Source organism: Colletotrichum tamarilloi, assembly GCF_030869305.1.
Source record: "Colletotrichum tamarilloi strain Tom-12 chromosome Unknown Scaffold_75.1, whole genome shotgun sequence".
NCBI lineage: Eukaryota > Fungi > Ascomycota > Sordariomycetes > Glomerellales > Glomerellaceae > Colletotrichum > Colletotrichum tamarilloi.
This window is the reverse complement of record NW_026849458.1, coordinates 128,243-145,683: the sequence shown is the minus strand read 5'-3', so window position 1 is coordinate 145,683 and position 17,441 is coordinate 128,243. Positions and strand designations below refer to the sequence as shown.

At 52.7% G+C, this 17,441-nt stretch overlaps 7 protein-coding genes across 7 annotated transcripts; 4 read left to right on the top strand and 3 right to left on the bottom strand.

Annotated features, from left to right (window-relative positions):
• Positions 1-805: 805 nt before the first annotated feature.
• On the bottom strand, positions 806-2,935 carry CTAM01_12376 (uncharacterized protein; the record flags this gene model as incomplete). Its single annotated transcript, XM_060528382.1, has 3 exons — positions 806-1,813; positions 1,891-2,375; positions 2,572-2,935. 3 exons carry the CDS (start codon positions 2,933-2,935, stop codon positions 806-808), a joined length of 1,857 nt encoding a protein of 618 aa, XP_060377017.1.
• Positions 2,936-6,736: 3,801 nt separating this feature from the next.
• CTAM01_12375 (transient receptor potential ion channel) lies at positions 6,737-9,024 on the top strand (the record flags this gene model as incomplete). Its single annotated transcript, XM_060528381.1, has 2 exons — positions 6,737-8,931; positions 8,991-9,024. 2 exons carry the CDS (start codon positions 6,737-6,739, stop codon positions 9,022-9,024), a joined length of 2,229 nt encoding a protein of 742 aa, XP_060377016.1.
• Positions 9,025-10,057: 1,033 nt separating this feature from the next.
• CTAM01_12374 (uncharacterized protein) lies at positions 10,058-10,289 on the top strand (the record flags this gene model as incomplete). Its single annotated transcript, XM_060528380.1, has 2 exons — positions 10,058-10,091; positions 10,150-10,289. 2 exons carry the CDS (start codon positions 10,058-10,060, stop codon positions 10,287-10,289), a joined length of 174 nt encoding a protein of 57 aa, XP_060377015.1.
• Positions 10,290-11,102: 813 nt separating this feature from the next.
• CTAM01_12373 (uncharacterized protein) lies at positions 11,103-11,285 on the top strand (the record flags this gene model as incomplete). The annotated part of the gene is made up of 1 exon (XM_060528379.1): positions 11,103-11,285. The coding sequence occupies one exon, from the start codon at positions 11,103-11,105 to the stop codon at positions 11,283-11,285; it is 183 nt and encodes a 60-aa protein (XP_060377014.1).
• Positions 11,286-11,668: 383 nt separating this feature from the next.
• Positions 11,669-12,724, bottom strand: CTAM01_12372 (methyltransferase; the record flags this gene model as incomplete). The annotated part of the gene is made up of 4 exons (XM_060528378.1): positions 11,669-11,793; positions 11,854-12,156; positions 12,236-12,472; positions 12,529-12,724. The coding sequence occupies 4 exons, from the start codon at positions 12,722-12,724 to the stop codon at positions 11,669-11,671; spliced, it is 861 nt and encodes a 286-aa protein (XP_060377013.1).
• Positions 12,725-14,175: 1,451 nt separating this feature from the next.
• CTAM01_12371 (uncharacterized protein) lies at positions 14,176-14,733 on the top strand (the record flags this gene model as incomplete). Its single annotated transcript, XM_060528377.1, has 2 exons — positions 14,176-14,234; positions 14,511-14,733. 2 exons carry the CDS (start codon positions 14,176-14,178, stop codon positions 14,731-14,733), a joined length of 282 nt encoding a protein of 93 aa, XP_060377012.1.
• Positions 14,734-15,201: 468 nt separating this feature from the next.
• CTAM01_12370 (PhoD-like phosphatase) lies at positions 15,202-16,610 on the bottom strand (the record flags this gene model as incomplete). The annotated part of the gene is made up of 2 exons (XM_060528376.1): positions 15,202-15,489; positions 15,570-16,610. The coding sequence occupies 2 exons, from the start codon at positions 16,608-16,610 to the stop codon at positions 15,202-15,204; spliced, it is 1,329 nt and encodes a 442-aa protein (XP_060377011.1).
• Positions 16,611-17,441: the final 831 nt, after the last annotated feature.

Sequence of the window (17,441 nt, the reverse complement as noted above, 5' to 3'; positions counted from 1 at the left end):
CTCACGACGGCAACATGATTCCCCTCGGGGCGAGTCTTCGAGGTTCGACGACGACGAGGTTTTGCTCAAAAGCAAATGGCATATTGCACTTTACGACCATCTTCCGTCACGTCTCTTAGCGGCGCACTTGCACGAGCATTGGGGGGCCTGCTCTGGTTCTTTTTTTTTTTTTTTTTGTTGCTGGGAGGTTTGCATTGGCCGACATGCCAATTGCATATCTGCACCTGTTGCCCCCAACATGACCAGACGCTGTGTGAGAATCGCACCGGCGCTGGTCCTTGCTTGTCTGGACACACTACACCGACTTGTAATCTTGACTGCTGTTCGGGACAGATACCCTTCAGCTTACCGGCGTCGTGCACGCACCTTTTCTCCTGTACATATCCAATGGATTATATGACTACTTCAAACACTCTTGTCTCAGTGCCCCTATTTTGTGATGTTCGCGGATTGCTAAATCAGAAGGCCATGTTTGATGAACGCAGGAATTTGGTGAGAGATTGCAAACGCTGGATGCCGTCCCGTGTCTCAGATTCCTGGTGGTACCGGCAGTGATCGGCCGCGGCTCGAACGGCTGCAACTCAAAGGCATGCAGAGAATTCGGACGATCGCCCCGGACACATCGGCGACGCTTGGCTGTCTGACCCGGTATTGCTCGGAGGGGTTGGGCAAGACCCTGAAATCCCAAATTCCCTTTTTGCGGGGTGGATCAGTGGATGGTCCCCAAGCTCCCGACCGGATCCCGCGATTCGATTCTTGGGGTGACCCTTGGGATTTTTCTTGAGGAAGATGGTACGAAGTATAATCACATCAAGAACAAGGGTGCCCCCTCAAACAGCTCGTCCCATGACGAAAACTTGCGACCGTGCTTTGCTTCCCGCTGTAGCTTCTCGACGAGGCGAGCACCGTCTATCATGCTTACCGTGCCCAGCTCTTCACCGACCGCTTGCATACCCGAGCACATGAAGGTTGTGATTTCTTGATCGTTGTAGATGAGGGTGGATTGAATTCCACCGATGACCATTGGCCAGATGACGAATTTGTGCAACAACCCCGCGCTGGTTGCGATGGGATTTGATGGTGTTTCGTTGTTGGTAGCTTGTGAGGGATGTCGCTGGGCTCTTTGGGTGAAGAGGACGCGGAGGCTCGCGACGAGTGCGCTATATGCTGTTGATTCTCTTCTTGCAAGATGGGATGAGGCTTCTTCTGGCCAGAGGGTGCTTGATCTCGGTGCGGTTCCGAGACCGGCGAGGCTGTTGATGGCGTATAAGGCCGCGGCGCTGTGATACGTCGTCATCAGTGCGACCCAGGCGTCTTTTGTTTCCTGATCATCGCTCAGTCTGGTTGGTGCCAGCGAGACTTGTGCAGTAGCCGAGATTTCTGCGGCCCATTTCTCTGGCGGTGAGGTGTCGAGGTACTCTAGCACAGCAGATAGACCTTCTGGGAGATGCTTCGCCGTCTCTGGGTATAGTGCCCTCCGTGCCCGTAGCCCGTTGATGCGGATCAGGATCTTGGCCAGGTCGTTGGGGACCAGCCTCCACGGATTGCCGGCGTCGGTTTCAGAGTCTTGGAAGATTGCTTCGTAGGAACCTTGTCTTGCGAGCATCGTGCCTGCGACGGACGATGAGTGGGTGGTGGCGTTGATGGCTCCGTGGGTGGATGTGCCGAAGATGTCAAAGATTGCGAATTGCTGGAGGAGGCGGCAGAGTTCTGGGTCTGAGTTGGCGACGGCTGCGAAGGGGCCGTGGGTGAGGATTATGCTCCATGCGCCGGTGATGTGGGATTGCCACGGGGCGTAGGCGGAGAATTGGATCTTGGGGGGATGTCAGTCTTTTGTTATATGTTGGGTGAATGGTGAGAGGATGAGGATGAGAGAGAGATAGAGTGTACCTGGGATGTGAGCATCACCATGATGCCGAGGAGGATGCTGGGCCCTGGATCTTCGGCGGTGTTTGGTGAGCTGTTCCCTTGAGGCTGGTGATATGCGCAGAGTTCTTGGCCTAAGGCTTGTAGGGCGGCTGCTTGGGATGCGAAGTGGACGCTTTTGAAATCGCCTGCGGCCATGAGCCTTGATAGTTCGGATGTATCACCTGATGGGGGTGCATGGTGCCTGATAGGAGGGCGGGATGTGGAGGTGGCGAGGGTCTTATTGTCGGTTGATAGTTTGAATAGGATACTTGATGATGAAGTTGAAGTCGATGATGATGATGACGATGATGACGACGGCTGTCCGCTGATGTGTCTGTGGAGGGCTGCGATAGAGATATATGTGTTGCGGAGGTAGGAGGCGAGTGAGGCTATTTGGTGGGGGGAGATTTGATATGGTGATGTTGATGTTGAGTAGGGGACTAGGTCGGGTGCTACGTGGTGATTATCTGTGAATAAGTAATTAGTTGGTTGATTGATTGAGCAATGAAGATGAGAATGAAGATGTGGGAGTGAGATTGAAGCACTGAAAACAGGAATGAGTGAGTGAGTGGTAATGTATGAGTGAGTGAGGTTTTCGGAGTGAGTGGAAGTGAAGTTCACAATTTGTGTGAACGTAAACCACACGGGGAAGCTGTTACCCACAGTATTCCATGGCATCAGCCGCTATCCTCAACTCCATCACGGTCCCGGCCGTTCTCGGCGATCGGCACACGATGCCAAGCACCGACGCCGGTGGGCTGGCGCTGCTGCTACTCCGTGTCTTTCCTCGGCTACGGTCACTGTCACTGTTGCGGGATTGGCCGTCCGCGCCCGGCTCCCGATCCCGGACTCGGACGACGACGCCCTTTTGCGTTAGGACGAGGGGATCCCGGAAGGCGATGGGTCGCTTGTCGCCGTAGCCTGGACATTCTGTGCGTGCGATGATGCATTTACGGCAGGCGGGGACGGAGGAGTCGCACCGGAGGCGCTTTTTGCGGCAGCGCCAGCATTGAGGGCCCAGGGTCATTGTGTCTCTTGATGAGCAGCCTGGTAATGCCTTCGTAGAGAGTGTGGCGTTGAATGATGGGAGCGGAGCGGGGGAAGGGCCTGTGGCTGATCGTCTTCAGATTGTATGAGCAGTTGTGCGGAGCTTGGACAAGGCTGTGTTTGTCTTGTGAGATTATCCTATGGTGATGTCTAATAACCTGCTCTGGATGATACAGGCGGCAGTGGTCGCGGGGGGGACAAGTTCCCCCACTTCGAATGATTAGTTTTCACGTTTTCGGCATATGGCGACGGTGAGTTTGCGCAGAGCGGCGATGTCGGCCCCCGATTTGGCCCAATCAACGGGCCATGGGTAGCCCGAATCGGAAGCGTGCACGGTATCGGCGCTTTGCTAAAGATACTGCTGGCTGACACGGCGACACGGAGCTTACGGAGCTTTTTGCCTTTACACGCGGCTTCACTATAAGTCTGGCTGTTTTCAACTGACAAGGGCCGATGGCGATGTAATCACTGTGAAATAGGGCGACAATGAGGGAGTTGAGGGCCCATTCTGAGTGAACGACGATGTTGAGGTCGACGCCGACATGAAGAGCTGGCAAGCTGCTACACCAGAGGAACTTGATCCTGGCTCTCATCTATTGGCATTCTGCACTATTATTGCGTCTACCTTCGGGAGACCTGTGACATGGTCGCTGCCGCGTGGATCGTAGCTGAGACAGCCAGCACAGCCTCGTAATCTTGGTTACAGGTCGATCGAGAGATTTCCTGTCTAATTTGACCCACGGGGGAGATTCGAACTTGATCGACGAAACAATTGGAGACGGCGGCGGGTTTCTGTGGCTCTTGCGCATGCCGTGTTTTCCATGATGGAGTGACCAACATCGAAGTAGATCCAGACTTTAAGATTCCTCAATTCTCTCGCCAGGCTGAAGTCCAGCCCTGAGATGCTGATGGAGTCGGATGCTGTGAGTTTCCCGGGGCATGGCGCAGTGGTATCCGCTGGGTGACAATCTTGAGAGCTGACGACTACCCCATTCTTGGCGATCAACTACCCCTGGTATTTTGGACCTGGATTTGAGAGATCTCAACAGCAAGTGACGAAGGTTGGGTGAGCAATGTGAGATGTCTCGTTTTACACCGTACGTACTACTCGAGATTCTTGTCGCTCATTTTGTTTTCGGAATATCGGTCTTAAGACGCTCTATGCCGCTCTTCATGCGACCCTAACTCGAAGACCATGCACGTACAGAATAGCTCTTGACTACATGCTGTCCTAGGCGATGCAGAAGCTGCGAGTCTATGAAGATTCGGCTGTTTCGTTTCATTCCCAGTATGTGTAATAGCCATTTCTCACAACTGGGCATGATGAGATGAGTGAGAAAGAAGTAAGAGTCGCCCGTTGCGGCAAAATTCCAGTCGTTGAAAGGAGGCCTACAAAGTTACAGTATGGTGTTGCCAAAGTGTTGCCAAGCTGCCAATTCTCGTGGCACTTTACTCATCTCCAGAAAACCATTCTCGTCTTGGGGCTGTGAGCTTCACAGCCTCAACCCCTTGCGTGAGATTGCAACAAGGGAGATTCAGAGGTTCTCTTGTTGTAATCTCATTCTCAGTACGAGTATCGCAGTCTCGTCGCGTCTGCGACTCCAAAGCTGTACCCATCACCGAGTTTCGGTTCCCGGCCTAAGCGGGTTTGAGAGACTGCGTGGGTTTATGTAAGATGCATCTCCCAATTGTACGGATGTGATGTTATGTACTGTATGTAGTATAGTTTATGTGTAGGAAAGAACAATGCAATTGCGAAATGATTACCTCTCTTCTCAGCACCTACAGAATGGAGTTCCGAATCAATTGAGATTCAATAAGATTCTCGACCAACATCACAGTATTAGTGTTGGTCTGTTGGCTACGCTATTCTGCACTAACAACGACCGGTATCTGGGCCAGGCTCTAGAGGCTGCCGCCGTGGTATTCATTGCCCACAACCCGGCCCTGCTCGTATGGGCCCTGTTCGTCGGGTTGGGAAAAGACCGGAGCCAATCTCGGCTCGACATTGCCGTATGGTGGTAGTATTGAATCGCTAGATGGTGATTACTGTGCAGATAGCAGCCGTGCATTCTGCTTTTTTTCACGGGGCTACCGCTACCCCTGAGCTATGCATAGAGTTATGCTTGAGAGCGGGGCCGCACATTCTGCCCCGATTCAGACCCCTTGAGTTTTCTATGTATGTCTTTGAGAGGCTAGAGCATGCTGTATCTGTGAGAACATAAAAGGGGGATAATAGGGCAGAGGAGGCATTGAGAATACTCGTATAGCCGCCGTGCGTGCCGCCCAACCCAAGACTGATTTGTCCAAGCCGGGCGCTCGCAGTGGGTTCAATTGGGTCTCGTCTCGTTTCAAAGGAGGGTCTTCCGTCTCTGGGCCGTAGGTTCGTCACACAAAAAAGACGAAAGACAGAGAGTGGACCAGTCACCTAGTCCTGGGCTGTCATGCCAGTCTTTAGGCAACCGAATATCACCTTTGGGGGCAGTGCAAGGAAACGAAAACGACCCTTCATTGGAGCGCGGCCGGCGCGGACCAACGCTGCTAGAGCTGCCAAAGAGCTGCGAAAGCTGTCAGGGCTGCCAGAGTTGTCACGGACTCACGGTCTGTTCCCCTCTCCCAGAGTGCCATCCCTCCTCAGCTTGACAAGGGGGGGAGAGAGGTACCGGCATTGGCTGGTCAGGAACGGCCGGCTTGGGCCGTTCTTGGTGCCATGGCGGCCCATGAGCCCCGTATCCCATACGCAGGTACGGCGGCTGGAATGTGATGGGATTGGATGCGTGATCGCCGTGGGCATTCCCATCTCACATCATCTTCAGGCGGAAGAGCTGCCAAGCTATCACTGGCCAGTGATTTCGCAGTCTCGCCGCTTCTGAGTTCTCCTCCAGGTGCGGTGCTAACTTTTAGGCTGTAGATAGCCCCTGGATTCAGACTGACTCCTATTCCAGCCGCCGTTGAAAGAGTCGTTGGAGGCGCTGGAACATGGACCAGAACCCTAGGGAAAGACATTCTGCTGCCGCTACAGATTCTCGGGTCTGTCGATTGTTTCCGTACGAGCAAAAGCTCGAGCTTGGCTTGAACTGTTCAGGCCCACAACCAAGCTTGCTTCGCCTCCCCAGCTATGCCGATTATGTACAAAGTGCAACGAGGGGGACACGAATAAGGGAGCGGCAATGTCACTGACGGATCGAGGATGTGCACAAACCGAACGGGAAATTGAAGCTTGGCAACAAACCACCCTTTTTTTCGTACCTCTCTGACTCTCGTCGCCAATCTATCGGGTCTCTCTCTCGTCTAATCTATCCGTAGAAGAGCGACCGTGTGCCCTGTCCCCCCCGTCCAAGTCTCTTTCGATCATGCAACGCTGTTTTCTGTCTTTCCTTTAAACAATTTGACGTCGAAGTTCCAGTATAGACAACGAGGAGCCATTCGACGTTGAAGGGGAAGAATCCTCTCACTCGCTTCGCCTCTTCTTCCCCCTCCCCACCTTGCCCAGTTGCCCCCTTCCACTCTTTCAGGGGACAACCGTGGAACCTTAATTGGACCCTTTTGAGCTCATCGGATGATTCTGCACCGCGTCCAACTATCGTGAGTAGGGACACACTCTCGCACACGCACATACCGAGGGGACACGCGAGGAAGAAAGAAAGCTTGAAGCTTCAAACGTCGCCATCGTAGAGTGCTCCCAATCGCAAGCTGACGATGCCTGCGACCAGACACCTTTGAAGGGCAATAACATTACAAACACCACACATTCGTTACAACTAAACATAAAGCAATAATCATGAAGCTCACCCAAGTCGCTCCTTTTCTCATATACACCCTCCTCGCCGCCCTCCTCCCCTCCACCGCATACGCCGACCGCATCCTCCAGTCCTCGTCTCTCAACAACTGCCAAAAGAAATCCGACTTCTCCGCCAGCTTGTTCAACGTCGTCGTCTCCGCCAACAATGGCTCCGTCATGGCAAACATCGCCGCCGTCGTCTCGGTGGAAGGCAAGGCTGTCTTCGACGTCGCGCTGCGCATCTACGGCTACGACTACCTCAAGATGACGATAGACCCGTGCACCATGGACCTCCAGGGCCTCTGCCCGATGAAGCCCGGCAAGATCGACATGGAGTTCTCGTTTGAAATCGGCGACAAGCTCGACCAGGTGCCCGGTATCGCCTACACCATCCCCGACCTCGACGCCACCATCCGCGCCATCGTCAACCTCACCGAGACGAACACGACCGTCGCCTGCGTCGAGGCAGACTTCTCCAACGGTAAAACCGTCGATCTCGTGGGCGTCAAATGGGCCACCGCCGTCATCGCCGGCCTCGGTCTCGGGTCCGCCGGCATCATCTCCGCCATGGGCCATACCGATGCCGCCGCCCATCTCGCCGCGAACGCCCTCTCTCTATTCGGATACTTCCAGGCTCAGGCCTTTGTCGGTCTTTCAGGCGTCGATATGCCGCCCATCGTACAGGCGTGGACGCAGAATTTCCAGTGGTCAATGGGTGTCGTCAGGTTGGGCTGGATGCAGACCCTCTGTACGTGGTACCAGCGCTCAACGGGCGGTGAGGCGGCACGACTATTCGATTCGTTGAGCGGTATCTCGGTGCAGGTCTCGAAGCGCTCGCTCGACATTGTCAACAGCATCGGTCCCGTCAAGCGCGGCATCAACGCCATCGCGAAGCGTGCGAACATCCTCCAGGACAACGGCTCCTACGTCGTCTACGGCATCCAGCGCGTGGCTTTCAAGGCAAAGATCGAATCGACGAACCTGTTCCTCACCGGCCTCATCGTGTACTGTTTCTTCATCATCTTTACCGTCCTCATTATCGCCGCGTTCCGATACGGTACCGAGATCGCGGTGAAGCAGGGATGGTCCAAGAAGGACCGCTTCGTCGAGTTCCGTCGCGACTGGAAGACTACCCTCAAGGGCGTCCTATTCCGCCTCAACCTCATCGGCTTCCCGCAGATCGCCGTCCTGTGCCTGTGGGAGTTCACCCAGATCGACTCGGCCGCCCTTGTAGTCCTGGCCGTCTTCTTCTTCCTTGGCACCCTCTTCACCCTCATCTGGGCATCGTGGAAGGTTATCCTCATTGCCAAGCAGTCGATTCTCACCCACCAGAACCCCGCGCACGTTCTTTTCTCGAACCCCCAGATCATTAACAAATGGGGCTTTCTCTATGTCCAGTACCGCGCCTCTGCGTACTACTTCATCATCCCGTTCATCGCCTACATCTTCCTGAAGTCCGCCGTCATCGCTTTCGGTCAAAAGGCCGGCGTCGCCCAGGCCATCGCCCTCATCGTCATCGAGGCCGCCGCCCTGATCGCCGTCAGCGTCCTCAAGCCATTCATGGACAAGAGCACAAACTCCTTCAACATCTCAATCTACGCCATCAACTTCATCAACTCCGTCTTCCTCCTCATCTTCACAAACGTATTCGACACCCCCGGCATCGTCGTCGGTGTCGTCGGCGTAATCCTCTTCATCGTCAACGTCATCTTCGCCTTTGTCCTCCTTCTCATGGTCCTTATCTCCAGCATCCTCGTCTTCTGGCGCGTAAAGGGCCAACCGACCGGCACCGGCCCCACGCAGCTCAACGACCCCTCCATCCTTGCAAAGGGCGACCGCACCGAGGGCAAGTCGCTTCTCGACCTGGATGAGGACGACAAGGTGAACCCGTACCGCCGCGAGTCGCTGCGCTACGGCGAAGAGAAGGCTACCGAGAGCGGCATGAGCCTGCACGTGTCCACGTCCACGTCGAACCTCAACAGCAGAGGCGATACCCACGAAATGTCATATCTGCCCTCGCCGGGCTCCAGGCCAGCCGTGAGCCCGTCGGTGCCCATGTTCCCCGCCGACCGCTCATTACGATCTCAAAGTCCTGCCCCGCCGCGGTCACCAGCGAGCGACTTCCCCCCACCGAGTCCGTTTGGGAACGGATCTGCACGCAGTATCCACGAGTTTCGATCCCAAAACAACAATAGGTGAGTTATCCTTTGCTGGAACCAGTCTCTTGTCCTCCTTACTAATCATCTATGCACAGTCCATGGCAGCGCGGTGCTGGATATGATCATTGAGGATTACGGATAATAAGGGCACATTCGCCAGACGTTCATCTTGTCTCTCTTTCCTTTTTCTTCTCGTTACCGTTTACATCACACTTTTCCGGGGGCGTTATATAGAGTCTCATCTGGAAACCTGCATCAGCAAGCGTGCATAGAAAAGAACACCATCTACTTTGTATAATCGGGCGTAATTGCCGAGGTTTCCCCTGGACAGCCACATCTGAGGAACTGCGCAGGATCCATTCGCCCTTATGCCAAGACTTGAGAAAGCTTACGCTAATCAATCGAAAAGGCCCATGAAACTGTAACATGGGGTTTAATCCCTTCTTGTACCGTGTCATCGTGTGTTCAAGGGCAGGATAGCTCCGACGCCTCATCCTCACTTCGCGGGGCACCAACCACGACACTTGCCAGTGATGTGAGTAGATGTTAATCGGAAATATCGAGAAGAGCACCAGCAATAACGTATAAGCTTTGGTACAAACCTCCGTCGCAATTCGGCGGGGCGAAATACTCCCAGTTACAGCCCCAAGAAGCGTGACATGATGGCTTCGTACTACTCGACTATGTGATGAAGTCGTGTATCATTTCCAATGCAGCTGATGCCCGCTTCAGTCATGCTGGAGGTTAGGAGACTCTTCTCCGGCTCGATGGAGGTGTGACCCGCCCGAACTGTGATCATTGGCAACTTGGATGCTATGGTGCAACAGCCGCTCCCGCAAATTTCCACATTTTGACCCAGTGCTTGACGTCACTGAAGACACATTATACACGCTGCGATTGTGACGCTCGATTTACGCAATGCACATAATGATAACATCATATTCGATGGAAGCCGTGGAAATTGAAAGACGAATAATATATATATTATCAATATAGTTTAAATACGTGTACTGTTATCAATACCTCATAATCAAGAGTCACTTTTGTCCTAGCTCTTGACTTCAAGCTCTCGAAATACTCTTTCCATATACATAACCAGAATCTTCCACACATATCTCAACTCGTCAACTTCATCCTTCAAAAAGGACGTTCCTTCTCCAACATGCCTCAATACCAGCCTCAAGCCGACACCTTTAGTATGTCAAATTTCTGCCATATCCTTCGTGGCCGGGGCCGAATACTGACGATGAACAGAGGACCCTTCCAGCAAGGCTGAGGCCAAGCAGCAGATGGCAGAGCAGCAATACGAGGAGAGGAAAGAGCACTCGAAGAGCGGTGCAAACACGCAGACGGAGCACCATGCAAACATCGTCAAGGAACCTAAGCAAGACTGAAGTATGGTTGCTTGGGACATATTAGGACAGGTAAAAGTGACAGCATGCCTTCTGTTTGACCGTTTATCTTCACTCGGTTCTTGTGCTTCGCATCGCTAGGATGTTACGAGGCATGGTTGTCATCATTTCTCATTCAAATCATTGATCAAGTACCATTGTAAAATTGCGATTCACGAATTCGAAAAGTGACTCTCTTCTAATTCCTCTCATCTTCGAGCCTTTCAAAAATACAGCTGTTATGAGCAATTGACATCGGATGGGCACCGCCCTCGGAAATTCTTACATCATTGCCTATAGCTTGAACTGAACTTTCGTGCGCCTGGAAGCGAGCTTAGGCCGAGGTCCTTCCTGTAACAGCTACAACAATCCTTTGCAGCCTTGGCCTTTTCTACCTAGAACTGATATGGCTTGCAGGATTCATCAATGACTGCATCTTATACGTTGGAGACCAAGCTGTGGTTGTGCCAAGCATAATCCTGCAATCCTTCAAGCGCACCTTCCTTGATCAGACAAGCTTCGGGTAAGACCAAGACTCAGGCTCAGATTGCAACATCTTATAAGTATCTATGCAATTAGAGTTTTCACTTTATCATTCTTTCGTCAACGAAGGTATTAGTCTTCAACCCAGCCCCCAGTATTTCACTCACCCTCACAAACCCTCCTGCGGAAATTTTAATAGCCCAGCCTTGGCTTCCGCTTGCCGCCCTTTCTCCAGATTCTGTGCCATACACAATCTTGTAAGTGTGGCTTCCAGGTCGTCGTCAACTTTCCCCCTCGTCTGTCGCTAACAGATGAGAAAGCTCAACGGCCAATATGGTGAAGATCAGCCTTGCTCTTCTCGTAGCTGTGGCATCAGCTGCTCTCGCCGCTCCTGAGGCTATCGGTGCTCGCCAAGCCGCGGGATGTCAGCCTTCCGAGACTGTTTGCCGTGATGGCTGGGCGTGGTGTTGCAGTGGCTCAACTTGCTATGAGTTCGCTCCTCCTACGGCCTGCTAGGAGAATGCGACTACTTGTTGAGATGAGATGGTAAAACTGGAGAGGATTAAGCTGATGGTATGGACTTAGATCTCATCTGAGAAAGTCATTGAGAATGGATAAATTGAGACTTCTGCTAAGATCATTTGAGATCGAATATGACCTTCTCGATTACAGCGGTGCACGGGATGCCATGAGTTCCGAATTTAACCATACGCAAGAGCGAGCAGGATAGCCCATCGGTCTTCTTCATAACACAACATCTCATTTCCATAGATTATACAAGCTTGCGTCTCAAAAGTACACATGACAGACGCCACAAAGCGTGTAAATGATGACGTGATACAGAGACTCATAGGTAGACCAATCAAATTTCCAAGAATTCCATTTCATATATTTACAACTCACGCAACGGGCTTCTGAGCCATGAAGACGTTCGCTGGGAAAATGCCGCCCTGCTCAGTCATCTCCTTTGTGTATCTCTCCTCCAGGTTGGTATAGATTACCGGATCCATATCAGGAACCAACACTACATTTGGTTAGTGAGGGTCGGCTTACGGCAAAGACAGCTTGCTTCTAGTCGACTCACTTTGGGCGTTCCTGGCGACAAGCGGAATGGTGTGCATGAAGGGCTCGATGGAAGATTTGACGGCGGCCTCGTCGCCATGCACTTTACCAATCCCACACTCCACTCGCTCGACCTTGAAGTTTTGGAGACCGGTCATCTTCATTGCCTCTGGAATTTTGGACGCGTATTTACGATCCATTCCCTGCTTCTCAAACATGGTCCCAATGATGTGAATGAGATCTTTCAGTGACTGGGGTTGGTTCGGCTGGTCTGGACTGATGTCCAGCTCCATAATCTGCAACCAGCCTCCCGAGGCCAACGTATCTTGCATCAGTTAGACTAGAACGCGCGCAACCCATCAAACAGCAGCCCGAACCAACGAATTCAACAACCGATGACTTACCGGCGAGGTTTGCGATGGCCTGCTCAATGCCGGACCGGTGGGCGCTGTGGAGAACATTGCGAACGTGGGTCAGATCGAATTGGCCCTTTAGATCCCCGGCCGGTGGATCGCAAACGTCGTGGGTTACGTAGCGGATGTTGCCCTGAGCTGACGTGGGCAGGAAAATGGTTGAAACATCGGCGCCGACCATGTGCGCGGATGGTGGAACCTGTTTCTGCAGGTCCCGTAGTAGTGTTCCTGTGATATCGCGTGTTAGAGGTCCCATTTCACAGTGCAGTTGAAGATTGAGATACCGTCGGCGCAGCCCATGTCGAGAATCCTGAGCCCGCCATTCGTGGTATCCACTGGCGCGAAAACAATCTTATCTTTGAGGCACATCTGGATCCAACGATGCTGGACTTGAAGGCGGGTCAGCTCGGCTTGGACATCGCCGACCATGGCTAGGTACTGGTTATCGGCTGGGCCATTCTGTCCGGTCTGGCTACTCATGATGGAGTTCGTTCTGACCGTGTGTCTGTTACGATTCAATAGAGAATGGATTGGGATGCTTTGCACCCTGAAGCCATCAAGAGCTCCACGGAGGATAAGATGATTAAATGCAACCTCGCCGTCCCATCTTCAACCGATCACAAGCTCTCTAGTGTCTGCCCAACATACGTGATCGGCAAATTTAACAAGCTGGCAAGCTCTTCGTGTAGACTGGAGTCTAAAGGCTACTGGTATTCTAGAAGGCGTTTGTGAAGGTGGTATAAGATCTAGATTTCGTAGACTTCCGCATTTGGCTCATTCCGAGTTATGCATAATGTCTAGAAGACATTAGCATGAACTCGAGTCACTGGCTGACAAGTCGACTCAGCAACAACTAAACGCTAAATCTCTACTGGCAGGAGGGGAAAATAGGGATATCATAAAGGCCGAACAGGCGAGCCTCGCGTATCTATCGCGTGACGATTGCGATTGCGATAGCGATGTTGAACGTGTCAAGTTACAGATATCACGAACACGATGAGATCCGATAATATCAGTAATACTCAGTCTCCAATTACGAGCGCGGCTGGACGAACTCGTGTGGTTCAGATGTGGCAGCTGATATGTAGATGCAGGGCGGATGACGGCGTCGATATGTTCTGGAACTTGACGTGAGGGAGGGTAGGGACGGAGTTGCGGGTTCTGGGTGCGGGCCATCGCTCAGGTTTGCTTTTCCGAGACAGCACAATTAAACATGTGTCTGCCAGATTGAGCCACGCATCAGACTACAACCAGTCGCAAGTTGTACAGAGGCAAAACGTGGAGAACTGCCGAGGTTTGTTTCTTCTGGTACGAATACGGAGCTGATGCCAGGTGGATAGATGGATGGATGATGGAAGTTCTGTATCCGTAATTGACTTCGGGAATAAAGGCCCGCCCGGCGTGCTCCCACTCGGGATCCCGTGGGCCGTCCGGTGTCTCCCGGCGAAGATCAGGAACGAGAACGACTGAAGATTCGGACATATCGATGTCATTCTTCGGGCGATCCGACTAAAGTAGTTTCTTCAAGGGCCTCTCATGCAACTTACCTCGATGCCGTGATTTTGGAGGGGGAAACAGATGGGTTACAACACTGTGTCGCATCGGCCGAGCCAAGCGGGCGATCCATGCTCCTGCGCCGTGCGTATCTGCGTATACTTGAAACAGTTAGGCCCAATCTTGAGTTAAATAAGCAAAGTCACGCCATCCCTGGGCAGCGTGCAAAGAGCCAAGGGTTACAACACCGTAGACCCCCGTGGGAGATAGGCACATCATTGATGATAGGAAGGGAGGCAGGGCCAAAGAGGCACAGCTGGAGGCCAAGCAAACATTTACTGTAGGGCTGTTTCCATGTCTCTTTTGCAAATCTCTCTGTGCATGGCGAGCTTCCTTAAGCGAGTCAGTCTAGCTGATCCCGCTCACACCTTCCTGCAATGACCGTCCGAAGATCCGAATCTCTCATGCTCATTGGCTCCACTTCAAGACATTCAAGGTTTTATGATTGATTAAGACTGTCACAATCTTACAGAGTACAGACACAGAACACTCATACAGTCACGTCAATCCGTGGCTGTTGGTGTGCCGTGCCGTGCCGGGCCTTTTTAATAAGCCTCGGGGACCCCCTCATCCGGCCATCATCAAAGCGTTTCGAGTTCCTGTGTTCGTGTCCTTCAGTCCCTACGACATCGACGAGAGTGTTCGGTTGAGCTGTCCCGCCTCGCCTTCGAGTTGACCTCGACAAATATACACATTCCTTCCTTTTGAAAAGACCGCGAGAAGCGTCGCAATATCCCACAGACAAGATGAAGACATCCATCGCTTACATCATCGCCGCGGCCCTCTTCGGAGCTACGCAGGCTGCCATCACCCCGATGAACAACATCATTCGTCACGAGTACAACCTCAACGCCAGAGCCGGTGTTCACGGCAACATTGAGAGGGACGAGCCCGCTGTTGCCCCCGAAGGCGATGTTCTGCAGCCAATTGTCTGAAGAATCGGCGCTTCCATTTGCACGCACCCAAACACGAGCAATTAACGTCGCCCCGTCTTCAATTGTCGGATACGGGTCCGAGACGAGTCACTTTCTACCCCGCGACTTTGGCCCCCAATCTTTGAGGGCCTTACACCACGATCGACTTTCAACTTCAATTCTACGCATGCTTTCAGACATGCGACCTAGGGTACAGCGATGAGGAGTTTAGGCGGAGACTGAGATAGGAAGTGGGCGTTTGAAGGATTCTTTTTGACGGGTATGGAAAACATTTCGAGGACGAGAGCAAGACCAAGGGATCGGAAGGACTTTCGGTTGGCAAGGATATTCCAAGGCAAAGCGAGGAGCGCCGGCTTAACGGATTGAAGCCACGATGAATGCAAAGTTTTCAAGTCAAACCCCTACTTCTCTGCGCGTGCACATTTTGATGATCCTTCGACTCCACGAGCTCGGTAATGAGGCAGTCGATCACCTGGTGAACTCCCACGTGTAGTTCCACACTTGATGTCCATCAACGATAAGCTCATAGTCTACCGTCCATCGGCCCTCCTCCGACGTGTCAAACGACACCCGACCAAACTTTGAGTTTCCCCACGGGTGCGAATACACCGAGACGTCTGTGTCCTCAATCTGTCTATGGAACCGATCGAAGGGTTCATAGAACTGGTTCAAGGGCGAAGTGGAAAATTCAATCACAGACTTACCACCCTTGTCGCTAGTGGGCGGAAAGATCGTCGTCGCGTGCTCATGCCTGTCCTAGTCAAAAAGAAGCAAAAAATTAGCTCAAGCAAACTATTGAAATTTTGGCAGGGCCGATCAAACAGAGACCAGCTTACTCCACTCAAGATGATAGCTCCGTCCGTTTGTCTCATCATCTCCAAGATCATGTCTCTCTCCCACAGATATCCCGACCAGCTATCGGCCGAATCGGGGCCCCTCCAATTTCGCGTGAACGGGACGCTGCTGACCACGACTTTCCACGACTTTTCTGTTTCAAGCCACTTTCGCAGGTCCGCTAGCTGCGCCGCGCCAAGCATCGTCTTCTCAGGCCCGTCCGCCATGTTTTCAGCCGATCGATAGCGCCGCGTGTCTAGGACGAAAAACGAAACGTCGCCCCGGCGGAAGGTGTAGTGCGTTTTGCCGACGCCATACTGCGAGGGAGGGTTCGCGTGCCCTTGATAAGACCAATATGGCTTCATGGCGGACTGATAGAGACCTGTCTCGTTCGCCGCCCAGTCGTTGATGATCTCATGGTCGTCGTAGACGTGCAGCCACGGCACAGATCGAAGCGCGGGTGACCAGCTGGGCGAGGCATAGACTTGACGGTATGCTGTGGTGTAGTGCTCTGGAGTCCAGCCGAGGGCCACTGGCAGGTCGATGTAGATGAAGTCGCCCAGGAAGAGCATCATGTCTGGCTGGTTCGCCGAGACATGCCGGTCCAAGTACTCCAGTCCTTTGATGCGCAAGCCATGATCCAAGGGGTTGTAAGGGTAGAAAGGCTTGATGCAGCTTGTGGAGATGAGACTCCATCGCTTTGGCGAGAGGGCTGCAGTCCTGAAAGATCCGGCATGGCTGGCATTTGTGGTGTAGGTGTACGGCGTGTCTGGCTCCAGCCCTTCAAGCAAAAACGTCCCGGTATGATCATTGGAATCAGCGATGACGATTGTCTGCGACTTGGTAACCTGGTCATCTCCCTCCGAAGGCGCCCAACTGATCTTGACGTAGTTTGTATGGAGAGCTGGCGCTCTTACAACGATCCGCGCCGTACCTTCATCCATGTAGCCCATCCGAGAGAAGGAGAGATCGTGACTCTGGTGGAGTACGCTTCCTCTGTAGATGAAGTCCCATACGGATCCAAGTGACAGGATATTCAACATGACTGTGACCAAGGATGTAACCGGCGATGACCGTTCAACCCAACCCAAGAGTAGAAGCAGCCATGGGTGGTGTTGCCTAGAGGCCCGCCGCGAATTGGGCAACAGGAGCCTAGCAACTAGAGAGACTGCATACAACGCGCAACTCCCATAGATTCGATTGAGATATCTCTTTCCAAGAGGATGCTTTTTGCTTGTTAGAATACGGTTCATCGATTCATAGGGGCAAGGAGAAATATGACATATGTCAAGACTCACGAATCTTGTGAACAGGAATGCCAACAACCTAAGGCTGAGAGCTGCCACTGCCGTAATGGCGTCTAAGACACGAGTGAGAACCATATCGAAGTCTTCGCTCTGATAGAGTTGTGAATTTGCTAGGTTGGCGAGACTCGAGATGAGGTGTGTTCCAAGCCTGTCAAACTCACGAGACCATACACCGAGTTTGAGTTGACAAATCGACCCCAGACGTTGACAAAGGCGAACGTCCAAGAAAGGGCGCTCAAGATTAGACTGTCTGCCTATTCAATCTATGGACCCGGAACCACGGCCATGGTACTCGAAGTGGATTTGAAGGATGAACACTCCCCCCATCACCACGTCGCGTACTTCCAATTATCAACACACGTGCAATGCCAGTGCCGTCACTCATGGCCGGGAACAATCAACCTCGTTATGGACTCTGTCAGGCCGTCATCCCGAGCCAAGTGCATCTTCTCAACTGAGAACTGTTCCTTATCACTTCCCGGATGAGCAGGGTCGCCTCCGGGAGCATACCGGTGGGCCGCGGCGTCGGGACTCCACTCCGATGGACGTCTTAGACGATCGCATTTC